The sequence below is a fragment of the Salmo salar genome, chromosome 18, assembly GCF_965601325.2.
Source record: "Salmo salar chromosome 18, fSalSal1, whole genome shotgun sequence".
In the NCBI taxonomy this organism is placed as follows: Eukaryota; Metazoa; Chordata; class Actinopteri; order Salmoniformes; family Salmonidae; genus Salmo; species Salmo salar.
The window spans coordinates 49,547,310-49,565,681 of NC_138308.1; the positions used below are offsets into that span (position 1 = coordinate 49,547,310).

An 18,372-nucleotide genomic window follows, 5' to 3' on the forward strand; every position below is an offset into this window, starting at 1 on the left:
ATGTAATCGTTGTGTGCTAGGTATATGGGACAAAATACTAAACGTTTGACTACTTTAATACACATAAGTGAATTTGTCCCAATATTTTTGGTCGCCTAAAATGGGGGGACTATGTGCAAAAAGTGCTGTAATTTCTAAACGGTTCACCCGATATGGATGAAAATACCCTCAAATGAAAGCTGACAGTCTGCACTTTAACCTCATGGCCATTGTATCATTACAGCTTGTATACACTCTGACTGTCTCTTATTTGTGTAGGACTTTGCTACAGATGGTCTGGTGAATCTGGTTGGTGGATGCTGTGGAACGACTCCTGCACACATCAGGTGACTGTCTGTCCTCTGGCACCAGCTACTGTCCAGCAATATAGAACGGATATACTGTTCATACTGCTGTCTATAGATATAGAACTGATATACTGTCTATACTGCTGTCTATAGATAAAGAACTGATATATTGTCTATACTGCTGTCTATAGATATAGAACTGATATACTGTCTATAGATATAGAACTGATATACTGTCTATACTGTTGTCTATAGATATAGAACTGATATATTGTCTATACTGCTGTCTATAGATATAGAACTGATATACTGTCTATACTGCTGTCTATAGATAAAGAACTGATATATTGTCTATACTGCTGTCTATAGATATAGAACTGATATACTGTCTATAGATATAGAACTGATATACTGTCTATACTGCTGTCTATAGATATAGAACTGATATACTGTCTATAGATATAGAACTGATATATTGTCTATAGATATAGAACTGATATACTGTCTATAGATATAGAACTGATATACTGTTTATACTGCTGTCTATAGATATAGAACGGATATACTGTCTATACTGCTCTCTATAGATATAGAACTGATATACTGTCTATACTGCTGTCTATAGATATAGAACTGATATACTGTCTATACTGCTCTCTATAGATATAGAACTAATATATTGTCTATATTACTGTCTATAGATATAGAACTGATATATTGTCTATAGATATACAACTATTATATTGTCTATAGATATATAACTGATATACTGTCTATAGATATAGAACTGATATGTCTATACTGCTGTCTATAGATATAGAACTGATATACTGTCTATAGATATAGAACAGATATATTGTCTACACTGCTCTCTATAGATATAGAACTGATGTACTGTCTATACTGCTGTCTATAGATATAGAACTAATATATTGTCTATACTGCTCTCTATAGATATATAACTGATATATTGTCTATAGATATAGAACTGATATACTGTCTATACTACTGTCTATAGATATAGAACTGATATATTGTCTATAGATATAGAACTGATATATTGTCTATAGATATATAACCGATATACTGTCTATAGATATAGAACTGATATAATGTCTATACTGCTGTCTATAGATATAGAACTGATATACTGTCTATAGATATAGAACAGATATACTGTCTATACTGCTCTCTATAGATATAGAACTGATATACTGTCTATACTGCTGTCTATAGATATAGAACGGATATACTGTCTATACTGCTCTCTATAGATATAGAACTGATATTCTGTCTATAGATATAGAACTGATATATTGTCTATACTGCTGTCTATAGATATAGAACTGATATTCTGTCTATACTGTTGTCTATAGATATAGAACTGATATATTGTCTATACTGCTGTCTATAGATATAGAACTGATATATTGTCTATACTGCTGTCTATAGATATAGAACTGATATATTGTCTATACTGCTGTCTATAGATATAGAACTGATATATTGTCTATAGATATAGGACTGATATATTGTCTATACTGCTGTCTATAGATATATAACTGATATACTGTCTATACTGCTCTCTATAGATATAGAACTGATATATTGTCTATAGATATAGAACTGATATACTGTCTATAGATATAGAACTGATATACTGTCTATAGATATAGAACTGATATACTGTCTATACTGCTCTCTATAGATATAGAACTGATATACTGTCTATACTGCTCTCTATAGATATAGAACTGATATACTGTCTATACTGCTCTCTATAGATATAGAACTGATATACTGTCTATACTGCTGTCTATAGATATAGAACTGATATACTGTCTATAGATATAGAACAGATATACTGTCTACACTGCTCTCTATAGATATAGAACTGATATACTGTCTATACTGCTGTCTATAGATATAGAACTAATATATTGTCTATACTGCTCTCTATAGATATAGAACTGATATATTGTCTATAGATATAGAACTGATATACTGTCTATACTACTGTCTATAGATATAGAACTGATATATTGTCTATAGATATATAACCGATATACTGTCTATAGATATAGAACTGATATAATGTCTATACTGCTGTCTATAGATATAGAACTGATATACTGTCTATAGATATAGAACAGATATACTGTCTATACTGCTGTCTATAGATATAGAACTGATATACTGTCTATACTGCTGTCTATAGATATAGAACTGATATATTGTCTATACTGCTGTCTATAGATATAGAACTGATATATTGTCTATAGATATAGGACTGATATATTGTCTATACTGCTGTCTATAGATATATAACTGATATACTGTCTATACTGCTCTCTATAGATATAGAACTGATATATTGTCTATAGATATAGAACTGATATACTGTCTATAGATATAGAACTGATATACTGTCTATAGATATAGAACTGATATACTGTCTATACTGCTCTCTATAGATATAGAACTGATATACTGTCTATACTGCTCTCTATAGATATAGAACTGATATACTGTCTATACTGCTCTCTATAGATATAGAACTGATATACTGTCTATACTGCTCTCTATAGATATAGAACTGATATACTGTCTATACTGCTCTCTATAGATATAGAACTGATATACTGTCTATACTGCTGTCTATAGATATAGAACTGATATACTGTCTATAGATATAGAACAGATATACTGTCTACACTGCTCTCTATAGATATAGAACTGATATACTGTCTATACTGCTGTCTATAGATATAGAACTAATATATTGTCTATACTGCTCTCTATAGATATAGAACTGATATATTGTCTATAGATATAGAACTGATATACTGTCTATACTACTGTCTATAGATATAGAACTGATATATTGTCTATAGATATATAACCGATATACTGTCTATAGATATAGAACTGATATAATGTCTATACTGCTGTCTATAGATATAGAACTGATATACTGTCTATAGATATAGAACAGATATACTGTCTATACTGCTGTCTATAGATATAGAACTGATATACTGTCTATACTGCTGTCTATAGATATAGAACGGATATACTGTCTATACTGCTCTCTATAGATATAGAACTGATATTCTGTCTATAGATATAGAACTGATATATTGTCTATACTGCTGTCTATAGATATAGAACTGATATTCTGTCTATACTGCTGTCTATAGATATAGAACTGATATATTGTCTATACTGCTGTCTATAGATATAGAACTGATATATTGTCTATACTGCTGTCTATAGATATAGAACTGATATATTGTCTATACTGCTGTCTATAGATATATAACTGATATACTGTCTATACTGCTGTCTATAGATATAGAACTGATATATTGTCTATAGATATAGGACTGATATATTGTCTATACTGCTGTCTATAGATATATAACTGATATACTGTCTATACTGCTCTCTATAGATATAGAACTGATATATTGTCTATAGATATAGAACTGATATACTGTCTATAGATATAGAACTGATATACTGTCTATACTGCTCTCTATAGATATAGAACTGATATACTGTCTATACTGCTCTCTATAGATATAGAACTGATATACTGTCTATACTGCTGTCTATAGATATAGAACTGATATACTGTCTATACTGCTGTCTATAGATATAGAACTGATATACTGTCTATACTGCTGTCTATAGATATAGAACTGGTGTATTGTCTATAGATTTAGAACTGATATATTGTCTATAGATATACAACTGATATATTGTCTATAGATATAGGACTGATATATTGTCTATAGATATAGGACTGATATATTGTCTATAGATATAGGACTGATATATTGTCTATAGATATAGGACTGATATATTGTCTATACTGCTCTCTATAGATATGGGACTGATATATTGTCTATAGATATAGAACTGATATACTGTCTATACTGCTGTCTATAGATATAGAACTGATATACTGTCTATACTGCTCTCTATAGATATAGAACTGATATACTGTCTATACTGCTCTCTATAGATATAGAACTGATATACTGTCTATACTGCTGTCTATAGATATAGAACTGATATACTGTCTATAGATATAGAACAGATATACTGTCTACACTGCTCTCTATAGATATAGAACTGATATACTGTCTATACTGCTGTCTATAGATATAGAACTAATATATTGTCTATACTGCTCTCTATAGATATAGAACTGATATATTGTCTATAGATATAGAACTGATATACTGTCTATACTACTGTCTATAGATATAGAACTGATATATTGTCTATAGATATATAACCGATATACTGTCTATAGATATAGAACTGATATAATGTCTATACTGCTGTCTATAGATATAGAACTGATATACTGTCTATAGATATAGAACAGATATACTGTCTATACTGCTGTCTATAGATATAGAACTGATATACTGTCTATACTGCTCTCTATAGATATAGAACTGATATACTGTCTATACTGCTCTCTATAGATATAGAACTGATATACTGTCTATACTGCTGTCTATAGATATAGAACTGATATACTGTCTATACTGCTGTCTATAGATATAGAACTGATATACTGTCTATACTGCTGTCTATAGATATAGAACTGGTGTATTGTCTATAGATTTAGAACTGATATATTGTCTATAGATATACAACTGATATATTGTCTATAGATATAGGACTGATATATTGTCTATAGATATAGGACTGATATATTGTCTATAGATATAGGACTGATATATTGTCTATACTGCTCTCTATAGATATGGGACTGATATATTGTCTATAGATATAGAACTGATATACTGTCTATACTGCTGTCTATAGATATAGAACTGTTATACTGTCTATAGAAATAGAACTGATATATTGTCTATAGATATAGAACTTATATACTGTCTATAGATATAGAACTGATATATTGTCTATAGATATAGGACTGATAGATTTGAAACTAATATAAATCTCTCTGTGTGTGTTCAGGGCCATTGCTGAGAAAGTGAAGCACTGCCAGCCCAGAGTTCCCCCTACTGACGTCTTTCAGGACTACATGCTACTCGCAGGTAGAACAACAAGAATTTAGATGAGCTCTGTGTCCTTCCAGTCATGGCCGTTTCCAGGGCTGGTATTTTTTTTATAAAGCCTTGCAGAGTAGAAGTGCTCATCTAGGATCAGTTCTGCCTCTAGGAATCAACTTTTTTTTTAGATAATAATGACATATAGACCGTGAGGACCTGATTCTACAGTAGACCTGCTCTGAGATGTACCTTTCTCAGTCACGGTAGCACTGATGAATAGTAGCAACAAACCACTGATAAGCATTTCACCACAGCTTGATCATATATTTTTGTGTCGCAGGTCTGGAGCCGTTCAGGATCGGTCCGTACACTAATTTTGTCAACATCGGCGAACGTTGCAACGTGGCTGGATCGAGGAAGTTTGCCAAGCTGATCATGTCGGGAAACTATGAGGTGAACTGTCTCTCTTTTTATCCTCCTCGTGATACCACCTGAAATAAAACTCAGTCGAATACAGATCGCATGATCATTGTAGCTTGCAATATCTTATCTTCTATACCCATGTCTGGTGTACCAGGGCCATGTTCAGTAGGGCACACCGTATCAAAACATTTTGAAACAAAAACTAAAAATGACTTATTGGACAAGTTCAGGTAGTGAACCGGGTCCCTGTCTGTGAACCGGGTCCCTGTCTGTGAACCGGGCCCCTGTCTGTGAACCGGGTCCCTGTCTGTGAACTGGGTCCCTGACTGTCTCCAGGAGGCGTTGAGCATAGCCAAGACCCAGGTGGAGATGGGAGCCCAGGTGTTGGACATCAACATGGATGAGGGGATGCTGGAGGGTCCTGCCGCCATGGCCCGGTTCTGCTGTCTCATAGCCTCCGAGCCTGACATCGCCAGGGTAGGAATCAACTGGACATTTCAAAAAGATAAGATACCTGCACACTCTGACGTTTAATCATGTTTTCTAAACCATTTCCTGTGATACTGTACCAAATAAGTAATGTTACTATGTACTGAGCTACAGGAAACTGAACCATATCGTTGAAGTGCTGGGAGATGCAGGGAAAATAAGACCACTGTAAGAGCAGAGTTCATCTATAGAATAAGTCCTTTAGGCCCTTACTAAAGCTGAAGTTCACTTACCCAGCTCTCCTAGTTCTCCTCTTTATCCTCCCCTCTCTCTCCTCTCCTCTCCTAGGTACCTCTGTGTATAGACTCGTCTAACTTCCAGGTGTTCTCTCTCTCTCTCTCTCTCTCTCTCTCTCTCTCTCTCTCTCTCTCTCTCTCCTTTCCTAGGTACCTCTGTCCTTTCCTAGGTACCTCTGTGTATAGACTCGTCTAACTTCCAGGTGTCCTCTCTCCTCTCCTCTCCTAGGTACCTCTGTGTATAGACTCATCTAACTTCGAGGTGATCAAGGCGGGACTGAAGTGTTGTCAGGGGAAGTGTATCGTGAACAGCATCAGTCTGAAGGAAGGAGAAGAGGAGTTTCTCCAGAGAGCTACGACTGTCAGACGCTACGGGGCTGCCGTGGTTGTTATGGCCTTCGACGAGGAGGGTCAGGTGAGACTGACAGCTGGAAAGGAGATGGTAGGATATACAGTGGCAAGAAACAGTATGTTGAACCCTTTTGGAATTACCTGGATTTCTGCATAAATTGGTCAACAAATTTGATCTGATCTTCATCTAAGTCACAGCAATAGACAAACAAACACAGTGTGCTTAAACTAATAACACACACATTATTGTATTTTTATGTCTTTATTGAATACATCATTTAAACATTCACAGTGTAGGTTGGAAAAAGTATGTGAAACCCGTAGGCTAATGACTTCTCCAAAAAGCTAATTGGAGTCCAATCAATGAGACGAGATTGGAGATGTTGGTTAGAGCTGCCCTGCCCTATAAAAACACTCACAAAATGTTAGTTTGCTATTCACAGGAAGCATTGCCTGATGTGAACAATGCCTCGAACAAAATAGATCTCAGAAGACCTAAGATTAATTGTTGACTTGCATAAAGCTGGAAAGTGTTACAAATGTATCTCTAAAAGCCTTGATGTTCATCAGTCCACTGTAAGAGAAAGTTCAGTACTGTTGCTACTCTCCCTAGGAGTGGCCGTCCTGCATAAGATGACTGCAAGAGCACAGAGCAGAATGCTCAATGAGGTTAAGAAGAATCCTAGAGTGTCAGCTAAAGACTTACAGAAATCTCTGGAACATGCTAACATCTCTGTTGACGAGTCTACGATACGTAAAACACTAAACAAGAATGGTGTTCATGGGAGGACGCCACAAAAGAAGCCACTGCTGTCCAAAAAAAACATTGCTGCACTTCTGAAGTTTACAAAAGATCATTTGGATGTTCCACAGCGCTACTGGCTAAATATTGTGTGGACAGATGAAACTACAGTTGAGTTGTTTGGAAGGAACACACAACACTATGTGGAGAAAAAAAGGCCCAGCATACCAACATCAAAACCTCATAACAACTGTAAAGTATGGTGGAGGGAGCATCATGGTTTGGGGCTGCTTTGCTGCCTCAGGGCCTGGACAGCTTGCTATCATCGACAGAAAAATGAATTCCCATGTTTATCAAGATATTTTGCAGGAGAATGTTAAGCTACCTGTCTGCCAATTGATGCTCAACAGAAGTTGGGTGATGCAACAGGACAACGACCAAAAAAACACAGAAGTAAACCAACAACAGAATGGCTTCAACAGAAGAAAATACTCCTTCTGGAGAGGCCCAGTCAGAGTCCTGACCTCAACCTGATTGAGATGCTGTGACATGACCTCGAGAGCAGTTCACACCAGACATCCCAAGAATATTGCATAACTGAAACAGTTTTGTAAAGAGCAATGGTCCAAAATTCCTCCTGACCGTTGTGCAGGTCTGATCCGTGACTACAGAAAATGTTTGGTTGAGGTTATTGCTGCCAACGGAGGGTCAACCAGTTATTAAATCCAAGGGTTCACATACTTTTCCCACCCTGCACTGTGAATGTTTACACGGTGTGAAAACGTGTTATTAGTTTAAGCAGACTGTGTTTTGTCTCTTTTGACTTAGATGAAGATCAGATCAAATTTTATGACCAATTTTATGCAGAAATCCAGGTATTTCCGAAGGGTTCACATTACTTTTTCTTGCCGCTGAACATTCTTAGAGGGGGGGGGACAGGATGAAATTGGTAGGTGGGGTGGGGTTCCATCCCATGCTGCTGTGGGTTATGGGTGCTTGGCAGACTGCAACACTACTCCTACGACAAGGGGGGTTTGGAACCTGTTACCTCATGGATAAAAAAAAGACTGTTGGCCCCGGGGGGAAACAATCAGACCTTTGGAACAGCTGTCTTCTCTGGTTCCTACAGGCTACGGAGACAGAGCGCAAGGTCGAAATCTGTAGCAGAGCCTATCGCCTCCTGGTAACGCAAGTGGGCTTTGACCCCAACGACATCATCTTTGACCCCAACATCCTGACCATCGGCACGGGCATGGAGGAACACAGCGAGTACGCCATCAATTTCATCAGAGCCACAAGGCTCATCAAGGTCAGTTGAGACCGGGTCAATGTTTCTGCTAACGCGGTCACAACACTGCTTATCGTTGTCACTCTCCCGGGGGATTTCTATGGGACTGTGTTTTTTTTCTATATTGATACCAGTGGTGATGTTACTCAGCACTCAGCTGTCCAGGGTCTGCCTGGGAAAGGTCCCGTGTCCCGTGTGGCTCAGTTGGTAGAGCATGGTGTTTGCAACGCCAGGGTTGTGGGTTCGATTCCCATGGGGGGGGGACCAGTACGGAGAAAAAATTTATGCATTCACTACTGTAAGTCGCTCTGGATAAGAGCGTCTGCTAAATGACTAAAATGTAAATGTGAAATGAAAGGAGATGGATTTCACCTCAGGGGGAATGCAAACAACATGCATGGCAGTGTGGGCTTCCAGGCTTTCATGTCCTGTAAATGACCCATACTGTGTTTTCTGTAGTCTTTACCTGGGGTCAGGATCAACCTGTCCTTCTAACAGTATAAACTACAGTATATACTATATAGTACATATATCTTCTCTACAGGAGTTGTTGCCTGGGGCCAGGATCAACCTGTCCTTTTAACAGTATATACTACAGTATTTAATGTGTGTATATATTCTCTACAGGAGTTGTTGCCTTGGGCCAGGATCAACCTGTCCTTTTAACAGTATATACTACAGTATTTAATGTGTGTATATATTCTCTACAGGAGTTGTTGCCTGGGGCCAGGATCAACCTGTCCTTTTAACAGTATATACTACAGTATTTAATGTGTGTGTATATATATATATATATATATATATATATATATATTCTCTACAGGAGTTGTTGCCTGGGGCCAGGATCAACCTGTCCTTCTAACAGTATGTACTACAGTATTTAATGTGTGTGTATATATTCTCTACAGGAGTTGTTGCCTGGGGCCAGGATCCACCTGTCCTTCTAACAGTATATACTACAGTATTTAATGTGTGTGTGTGTATATATACTGCTCAAAAAAATTAAGGGAACACTAAAATAACACATCCTTGATCTGAATGAAAGAAATCATCTTATTAAATACTTTTTTCTTTACATAGTTGAATGTGCTGACAACAAAATCACACAAAAATAATCAATGGAAATCCAATTTATCAACCCATGGAGGTCTGGATTTGGAGTCACACTCAAAATTAAAGTGGAAAACCACACTACAGGCTGATCCAACTTTGATGTAATGTCCTTAAAACAAGTCAAAATGAGGCTCAGTAGTGTGTGTGGCCTCCACGTGCCTGTATGACCTCCCTACAATGCCTGGGCATGCTCCTGATGAGGTGGCGGATGGTCTCCTGAGGGATCTCCTCCCAGACCTGGACTAAAGCATCCACCAACTCAGCACCACACTGGACAGTGTGGTGCAACGTGGCGTTGGTGGATGGAGCGAGACATGATGTCCCAGATGTGCTCAATTGGATTCAGGTCTGGGGAACGGGCGGGCCAGTCCATAGCATCAATGCCTTCCTCTTGCAGGAACTGCTGACACACTCCAGCCACATGAGGTCTAGCATTGTCTTGCATTAGGAGGAACCCAGGGCCAACCGCACCAGCATATGGTCTCACAAGGGGTCTGAGGATCTCATCTCGGTACCTAATGGCAGTCAGGCTACCTCTGGCGAGCACATGGAGGGCTGTGCGGCCCCCCAAAGAAATGCCACCCTACACCATGACTGACCCACCGCCAAACCGGTCATGCTGGAGGATGTTGCAGGCAGCAGAACGTTCTCCACAGCGTCTCCAGACTGTCACGTCTGTCACATGTGCTCAGTGTGAACCTGCTTTCATCTGTGAAGAGCACAGGGCGCCAGTGGCGAATTTGCCAATCTTGGTGTTCTCTGGCAAATGCCAAACGTCCTGCACAGTGTTGGGCTGTAAGCACAGCCCCCACCTGTGGACGTCGTGCCCTCATACCACCCTCATGGAGTCTGTTTCTGACCGTTTGAGCAGACACATGCACATTTGTGGCCTGCTGGAGGTCATTTTGCAGGGCTCTGGCAGTGCTCCTCCTGCTCCTCCTTGCACAAAGGCGGAGGTAGCGGTCCTGCTGCTGGGTTGTTGCCCTCCTATGGCCTCCTCCACGTCTCCTGATGTACTGGCCTGTCTCCTGGTAGTGCCTCCATGCTCTGGACACTACGCTGACAGACACAGTAAACCTTCTTGCCACAGCTCGCATTGATGTGCCATCCTGGATGAGCTGCACTACCTGAGCCACTTGTGTGGGTTGTAGACTCCGTCTCATGCTACCACTAGAGTGAAAGCACCGCCAGCATTCAAAGGTGACCAAAACATCAGCCAGGAAGCATAGGAACTGAGAAGTTGTCTGTGGTTACCACCTGCAGAACCACTCCTTTATTGGGGGTGGCTTGCTAATTGCCTATAACTTCCACCTGTTGTCTATTCCATTTGCACAACAGCATGTGAAATTTATTGTAAATCAGTGTTGCTTCCTAAGTGGACAGTTTGATTTCACAGAAGTGTGATTGACTTACATTGTGTTGTTTAAGTGTTCCCTTGATTTTTTTGAGCAGTATATATATATATTCTCTACAGGAGTTGTTACCTGGGGCCAGGATCAGTGGAGGCCTGTCCAATCTGTCCTTCTCCTTCAGAGGCATGGAGGTCATCAGAGAGGCCATGCATGGAGCCTTCCTCTACCACGCCATCAAGGTAGGTTGAATCTACCGCGCAATCAAGGTAGGTTGAACCTTCCTCTACCGCGCCATCAAGGTAGGTTGAGCCTTCCTCTACCGCGCCGTCAAGGTAGGTTGAACCTTCCTCTACCGCGCCATCAAGGTAGGTTGAACCTTCCTCCACCGCGCCATCAAGTTAGGTTGAACCTTCCTCCACCGCGCCATCAAGTTAGGTTGAACCTTCCTCTACCGCGCCATCAAGTTAGGTTGAACCTTCCTCTACCGCGCCATCAAGGTAGGTTGAACCTTCCTCAACCGCGCCATCAAGGTAGGTTGAACCTTCCTCTACCACGCCATCAAGGTAGGTGGAGCCTTCCTCTACCACGCGATCAAGGTAGGTTGAACCTTCCACTACCGCGCCATCAAGGTAGGTTGAACCTTCCTCTACCGCACTGTCAAGGTAGGTTGAATTTTCCTCTACCGCGCCATCAAGGTAGGTTGAACCTTTCCTCTACCGCGCCATCAGGTTGAACCCTCCTCTACCGCGCTATCAAGGTAGGGCGGGTAGCTAGCTAGATGTTGATAGCCACTGGCTGACTCATGCTGTGCTATCGACATCTAGCTAGCTACCGGCCCTATTACGTTAGCACTGCATGAGTCAGCCAGTGGCTATCGACATCTAGCTAGCTACCGGCCCTACTACGTTAGCACTGCATGAGTCAGCCAGTGGCTATCGACATCTAGCTAGCTACCGGCCCTACTACGTTAGCCAGTGGCTATCGACATCTAGCTAGCTACCGGCCCTACTACATTAGCACTGCATGAGTCAGCCAGTGGCTATCGACATCTAGCTAGCTAGCGGCCCTACTACGTTAGCCAGTGGCTATCGACATCTAGCTACTGGCCCTACTACGTTAGCCAGTGGCTATCGACATCTAGCTACTGGCCCTACTACGTTAGCCAGTGGCTATCGACATCTAGCTAGCTAGCGGCCCTACTACGTTAGCCAGTGGCTATCGACATCTAGCTAGCTAGCGGCCCTACTACGTTAGCCAGTGGCTATCGACATCTAGCTAGGTAGCTGCCCTACTACGTTAGCCAGTGGCTATCGTCATCTAGCTAGGTAGCTGCCCTACTACGTTAGCCAGTGGCTATCGACATCTAGCTAGGTAGCGGCCCTACTACGTTAGCCAGTGACTATCGACATCTAGCTAGCTAGCGGCCCTACTACGTTAGCCAGTGGCTATCGACATCTAGCTAGCTAGCGGCCCTACTACATTAGCAAGTGGCTATCGACATCTAGCTAGCTAGCGGCCCTACTACGTTAGCCAGTGGCTATCGACATCTAGCTAGCTAGCGGCCCTACTACGTTAGCCAGTGGCTATCGACATCTAGCTAGCTAGCGGCCCTACTACGTTAGCCAGTGGCTATCGACATCTAGCTAGGTAGCTGCCCTACTACGTTAGCCAGTGGCTATCGACATCTAGCTAGGTAGCGGCCCTACTACATTAGCCAGTGGCTATCGACATCTAGCTAGCTAGCGGCCCTACTACGTTAGCCAGTGGCTATCGACATCTAGCTAGGTAGCTGCCCTACTACGTTAGCAAGTGGCTATCGACATCTAGCTAGCTAGCGGCCCTACTACGTTAGCCAGTGGCTATCGACATCTAGCTAGCTAGCGGCCCTACTACGTTAGCCAGTGGCTATCGACATCTAGCTAGGTAGCTGCCCTACTACGTTAGCAAGTGGCTATCGACATCTAGCTAGCTAGCGGCCCTACTACGTTAGCCAGTGGCTATCGACATCTAGCTAGCTAGCGGCCCTACTACGTTAGCCAGTGGCTATCGACATCTAGCTAGCTAGTGGCCCTACTACGTTAGCCAGTGGCTATCGACATCTAGCTAGGTAGCGGCCCTACTACATTAGCCAGTGGCTATCGACATCTAGCTAGCTAGCGGCCCTACTACGTTAGCCAGTGGCTATCGACATCTAGCTAGGTAGCTGCCCTACTACGTTAGCAAGTGGCTATCGACATCTAGCTAGCTAGCGGCCCTACTACGTTAGCCAGTGGCTATCGACATCTAGCTAGCTAGCGGCCCTACTACGTTAGCCAGTGGCTATCGACATCTAGCTAGGTAGCTGCCCTACTACGTTAGCAAGTGGCTATCGACATCTAGCTAGCTAGCGGCCCTACTACGTTAGCCAGTGGCTATCGACATCTAGCTAGCTAGCGGCCCTACTACGTTAGCCAGTGGCTATCGACATCTAGCTAGCTAGTGGCCCTACTACGTTAGCCAGTGGCTATCGACATCTAGCTAGCTAGCGGCCCTACTACGTTAGCCAGTGTCTATCGTCATCTAGCTAGGTAGCTGCCCTACTACGTTAGCCAGTGGCTATCGTCATCTAGCTAGCTAGCGGCCCTACTACGTTAGCCAGTGGCTATCGACATCTAGCTAGCTAGCTGCCCTACTACGTTAGCCAGTGGCTATCGACATCTAGCTAGCTACTGGACCTACTACGTTAGCCACTGGCTGACTCATGCAGTGCTATCGACATCTAGCTAGGTAGCTGCCCTACTACGTTATCACTACATGAGTAACCCTGTTGTCCTGCTGTCTCCTATAGGATGGCATGGACATGGGCATAGTGAACGCTGGCAGCCTGCCTGTCTATGATGATATTGACAAGGAGCTCCTACTCATGTGTGAGAACCTCATCTGGAACAAAGACCCAGAGGCCACAGAGAAGCTACTGCTGTACGCACAGGTATATGGTTTACACACTACAGTACATATCCTAGTTTATCTTACTGTGCTTGTATGCACCTGTACATTGCCTTCGGGAAAGAATTCAGACCCCTTCGACTTTTCCCACATTTTGTTACGTTACTGCCTTATTCTGAAATGGATTAAATATTTTTTTTTTTCCTCAGCAATCTACACACATTAGCCCTATAATGACAAAGCGAAAAACTGGTTTTTAGAAATGTTGGCAAATTTGTTCAACAGAAATACCATATTTACATAAGTATTCAGACCCTTTGCTATGAGACTCTAAATTGAGCTCAGGTGCATCCTGTTTCCATTGATCATCCTTGAGATGTTTCTACAACTTGATTGGAGTCCACCTGTGGTAAATTCAATTGATTGGACATGATTTGGAAAGGCACACACCTGTTTATATAAAGGTCCCACAGTTGACAGTGCATGTCAGAGCAAAAACCAAGCCATTAGGTCGACGGAATTGTCTGTAGAGCTCCGAGACAGGATTGTGTCAAGGCACAGATCTGGGGAAGGGTACCAAAACATTTCTGCAGCATTGAAGGTCCCCAAGAACAGTGGCGTCATCATTCTTAAAAGGAAGAAGTTTGGAACCAACTTGGCCGCCCGACTAAACAGAGCAAACGTGGGAGAAGGGCCTTGGTCAGGGAGGGGACCAAGAAACCGATAGTCACTCTGATAGAGCTCTAGAGTTCCCCTGTAGAGATGAGAGGACCTTCCAGAAGGACAACCATCTCTGCAGCACTCCACCAATCAGGCCTTTATGGTAGAGTGGCTAGACGGAAGCCACTCTTCAGTAAAAGGCACAGGACTCTCAGACCATGATAAACAAGATTCTCTGGTCTGATGAAACCAAGATTGAACTCTTTGGCCTGAATGCCAAGCATCACATCTGGAGGAAACCTGGCACCATCCCTACAGTGAAGCATGGTGGTGGCAGCATCATGCTGTTGGGATGTTTTTCAGAGGCAGGAACTGGGAGACTAGTCAGGATCGAGGAAAAAGATGAACAGAGCAAAGTACAGAGATCCTTGATGAAAACCTGTCCCATAGCACTCAGGACCTCAGACTGGGAACGAAGGTTCAACTTCAAGCAGGACAACAACCCTGAGCACACAGCCAAGACAATTCCGGAGTGGCTTCAGGACAAGTCTCTGAATGTCCTTGAGTGGCCCAGCCAGAGCCCGGACTTGAACCCGATCGAACATCTCTGGAGAGACCTTAAAATAGCTGTGCAGCTACACTCCCCATCCAACCTGACAGAGTTTGAGAGGATCTGCAGAGAAGAATGGGAGAAACTCCTCAAATACAGGTGTGCCAAGCTTGTAGCGTCATACCCAAGAAGACACGAAGCTGTAATCACTGCCAAAGGTGATTCAACAAAGTACTGAGTAAAGGGTCTGAATGCTTATGTAAATGTATTTCCGTTTTAATTTTATAAACTAGCAAACATTTCTAAAATAACTGTTTTTGCTGTGTCATGATGGGGTATTGTGTGTAGATTGATGAGGAAAATAAACAATACATGTTAGAATAAGGCTGTAACATAACAAAATGTGGAAAATGTCAAGGGGTCTGAATACTTTCCAAAGGCACTGCATATGGTTTACACAGTACAGTACATATCCTAGTATAACGTACTGTGCCTGTATGCACCAGTATATGGTTTACATGCACAACCGTTACAGTACATATCCAACAACAGGTTTGTGCTTTACACACAGTACATATTTTGCTGTATGAACAGGTACATATTAGTTAACACAGTACATGTACTGTAACTCTGTGGCTGTATGTCCCTTCTCGCTGTGGTTACCTGATCCCTAGTACAGTATACTAGTTCCCATAGTTTTTCTCTGAAGAGAATCCTGTCGTTTTCAGAGCTGTGCCAAAGGAGGGAAGAAGGTGGTCCAGACGGACGAGTGGCGAGAGGGAACTGTGGAGGAGAGGCTGGAGTATGGGCTCATCAAGGTTAGTATAGTATGGGCTCATCAAGGTCAGTATAGTATGGGCTCATCAAGGTCGGTATAGTATGGGCTCATCAAGGTTAGTATAGTATGGGCTCATCAAGGTTGGTATAGTATGGGCTCATCAAGGTCAGTATAGTATGGGCTCATCAAGGTCAGTATAGTATGGGCTCATCAAGGTTAGTATAGTATGGGCTCATCAAGGTTGGTATAGTATGGGCTCATCAAGGTTGGTATAGTATGGGCTCATCAAGGTTAGTATAGTATGGGCTCATCAAGGTTGGTATAGTATGGGCTCATCATGGTTATGGGCTCATCATGGTTAGTATAGTATGGGCCCATCAAGGTTAGTATAGTATGGGCCCATCAAGGTTAGTATAGTATGGGGCTCATCAAGGTTAGTATAGTATGGGCTCATCAAGGTTGGTATAGTATGGGCTCATCAAGGTTGGTATAGTATGGGCTCATCAAGGTTGGTATAGTATGGGCCCATCAAGGTTGGTATAGTATGGGCTCATCATGGTTATGGGCTCATCATGGTTAGTATAGTATGGGCCCATCAAGGTTAGTATAGTATGGGCCCATCAAGGTTAGTATAGTATGGGCCCATCAAGGTTAGTATAGTATGGGGCTCATCAAGGTTAGTATAGTATGGGCTCATCAAGGTTAGTATAGTATGGGCTCATCAAGGTTGGTATAGTATGGGCTCATCAAGGTTGGTATAGATGGGCTCATCAAGGTTGGTATAGTATGGGCCCATCAAGGTTGGTATAGTATGGGCCCATCAAGGTTGGTATAGTATGGGCCCATCAAGGTTGGTATAGTATGGGCCCATCAAGGTTGGTATAGTATGGGCCCATCAAGGTTGGTATAGTATGGGCCCATCAAGGTTGGTATAGTATGGGCCCATCAAGGTTGGTATAGTATGGGCCCATCAAGGTTGGTATAGTATGGGCCCATCAAGGTTGGTATAGTATGGGCCCATCAAGGTTGGTATAGTATGGGCCCATCAAGGTTGGTATAGTATGGGCCCATCAAGGTTGGTATAGTATGGGCTCATCAAGGTTGGTATAGTATGGGCTCATCAAGGTTGGTATAGTATGGGCTCATCAAGGTTGGTATAGTATGGGCTCATCAAGGTTGGTATAGTATGGGCTCATCAAGGTTGGTATAGTATGGGCTCATCAAGGTTGGTATAGTATGGGCTCATCAAGGTTGGTATAGTATGGGCTCATCAAGGTTGGTATAGTATGGGCCCATCAAGGTTGGTATAGTATGGGCCCATCAAGGTTGGTATAGTATGGGCCCATCAAGGTTGGTATAGTATGGGCCCATCAAGGTTGGTATAGTATGGGCCCATCAAGGTTGGTATAGTATGGGCTCATCAAGGTTGGTATAGTATGGGCTCATCAAGGGTGGTATAGTATGGGCCCATCAAGGGTGGTATAGTATGGGCCCATCAAGGTTGGTATAGTATGGGCTCATCAAGGTTGGTATAGTATGGGCTCATCAAGGTTAGTATAGTGTGGGCTCATCAAGATTGGTATAGTATGGGCTCATCAAGGCTAGTGGCATGCAGGTAACAAGTTATTTTCTCTCTCTACTGATCACATACTGCAGGGACTAAGTTATTTTCAGGTACATATACATTTAAGGTACAAATCTCTCTCTTTCTCCATCACAATTACTATCGATATCTCTTCTGTCTCTCTCTCGCTCTTTCCAGGGTATAGATAAGTATGTGGTAGAGGACACAGAGGAGGCGAGGTCCCAGGCTGAACTCTATCCGAGGCCCCTACACGTCATCGAGGGGCCCCTGATGAACGGCATGAAGGTGGTGGGAGACCTGTTTGGAGCTGGGAAGATGTTCCTACCTCAGGTAGGAGGGAAGAGATGGAGGAGTGCAGATCCATGATATCCTCAGGTAGGGGGGAAGAGAGGGTAGTGGACAGATCCATGATATCCTCAGGTAGGGGGGAAGAGATATCCTCAGGTAGGAGGGAAGAGAGGGGAGTGGACAGATCCATGATATCCTCAGGTAGGAAGGAAGAGATATCCTCAGGTAGGAGGGAAGAGATGGAGGAGTGGACAGATCCATGATAT

The 18,372-nt window shown here is 42.2% G+C and overlaps 1 protein-coding gene across 3 annotated transcripts in view; it reads left to right on the top strand.

Moving 5' to 3' along the window:
* The window catches only part of LOC106577298 (methionine synthase), a 40,004-nt gene that overhangs the window by 7,909 nt on the left and 13,723 nt on the right, over positions 1 to 18,372 (top strand). For all 3 annotated transcript variants that reach the window (XM_045701185.2, XM_082965000.1, XM_082965001.1), the window contains 10 exons: positions 259 to 326; positions 5,292 to 5,371; positions 5,667 to 5,779; positions 6,086 to 6,226; positions 6,704 to 6,889; positions 8,697 to 8,876; positions 11,443 to 11,559; positions 14,148 to 14,288; positions 16,184 to 16,273; positions 17,996 to 18,148. In XM_045701185.2, coding sequence (XP_045557141.1) covers positions 259 to 326; positions 5,292 to 5,371; positions 5,667 to 5,779; positions 6,086 to 6,226; positions 6,704 to 6,889; positions 8,697 to 8,876; positions 11,443 to 11,559; positions 14,148 to 14,288; positions 16,184 to 16,273; positions 17,996 to 18,148 — 1,269 coding nt within the window. The remainder of the gene's footprint in view (positions 1 to 258; positions 327 to 5,291; positions 5,372 to 5,666; positions 5,780 to 6,085; positions 6,227 to 6,703; positions 6,890 to 8,696; positions 8,877 to 11,442; positions 11,560 to 14,147; positions 14,289 to 16,183; positions 16,274 to 17,995; positions 18,149 to 18,372) is intronic.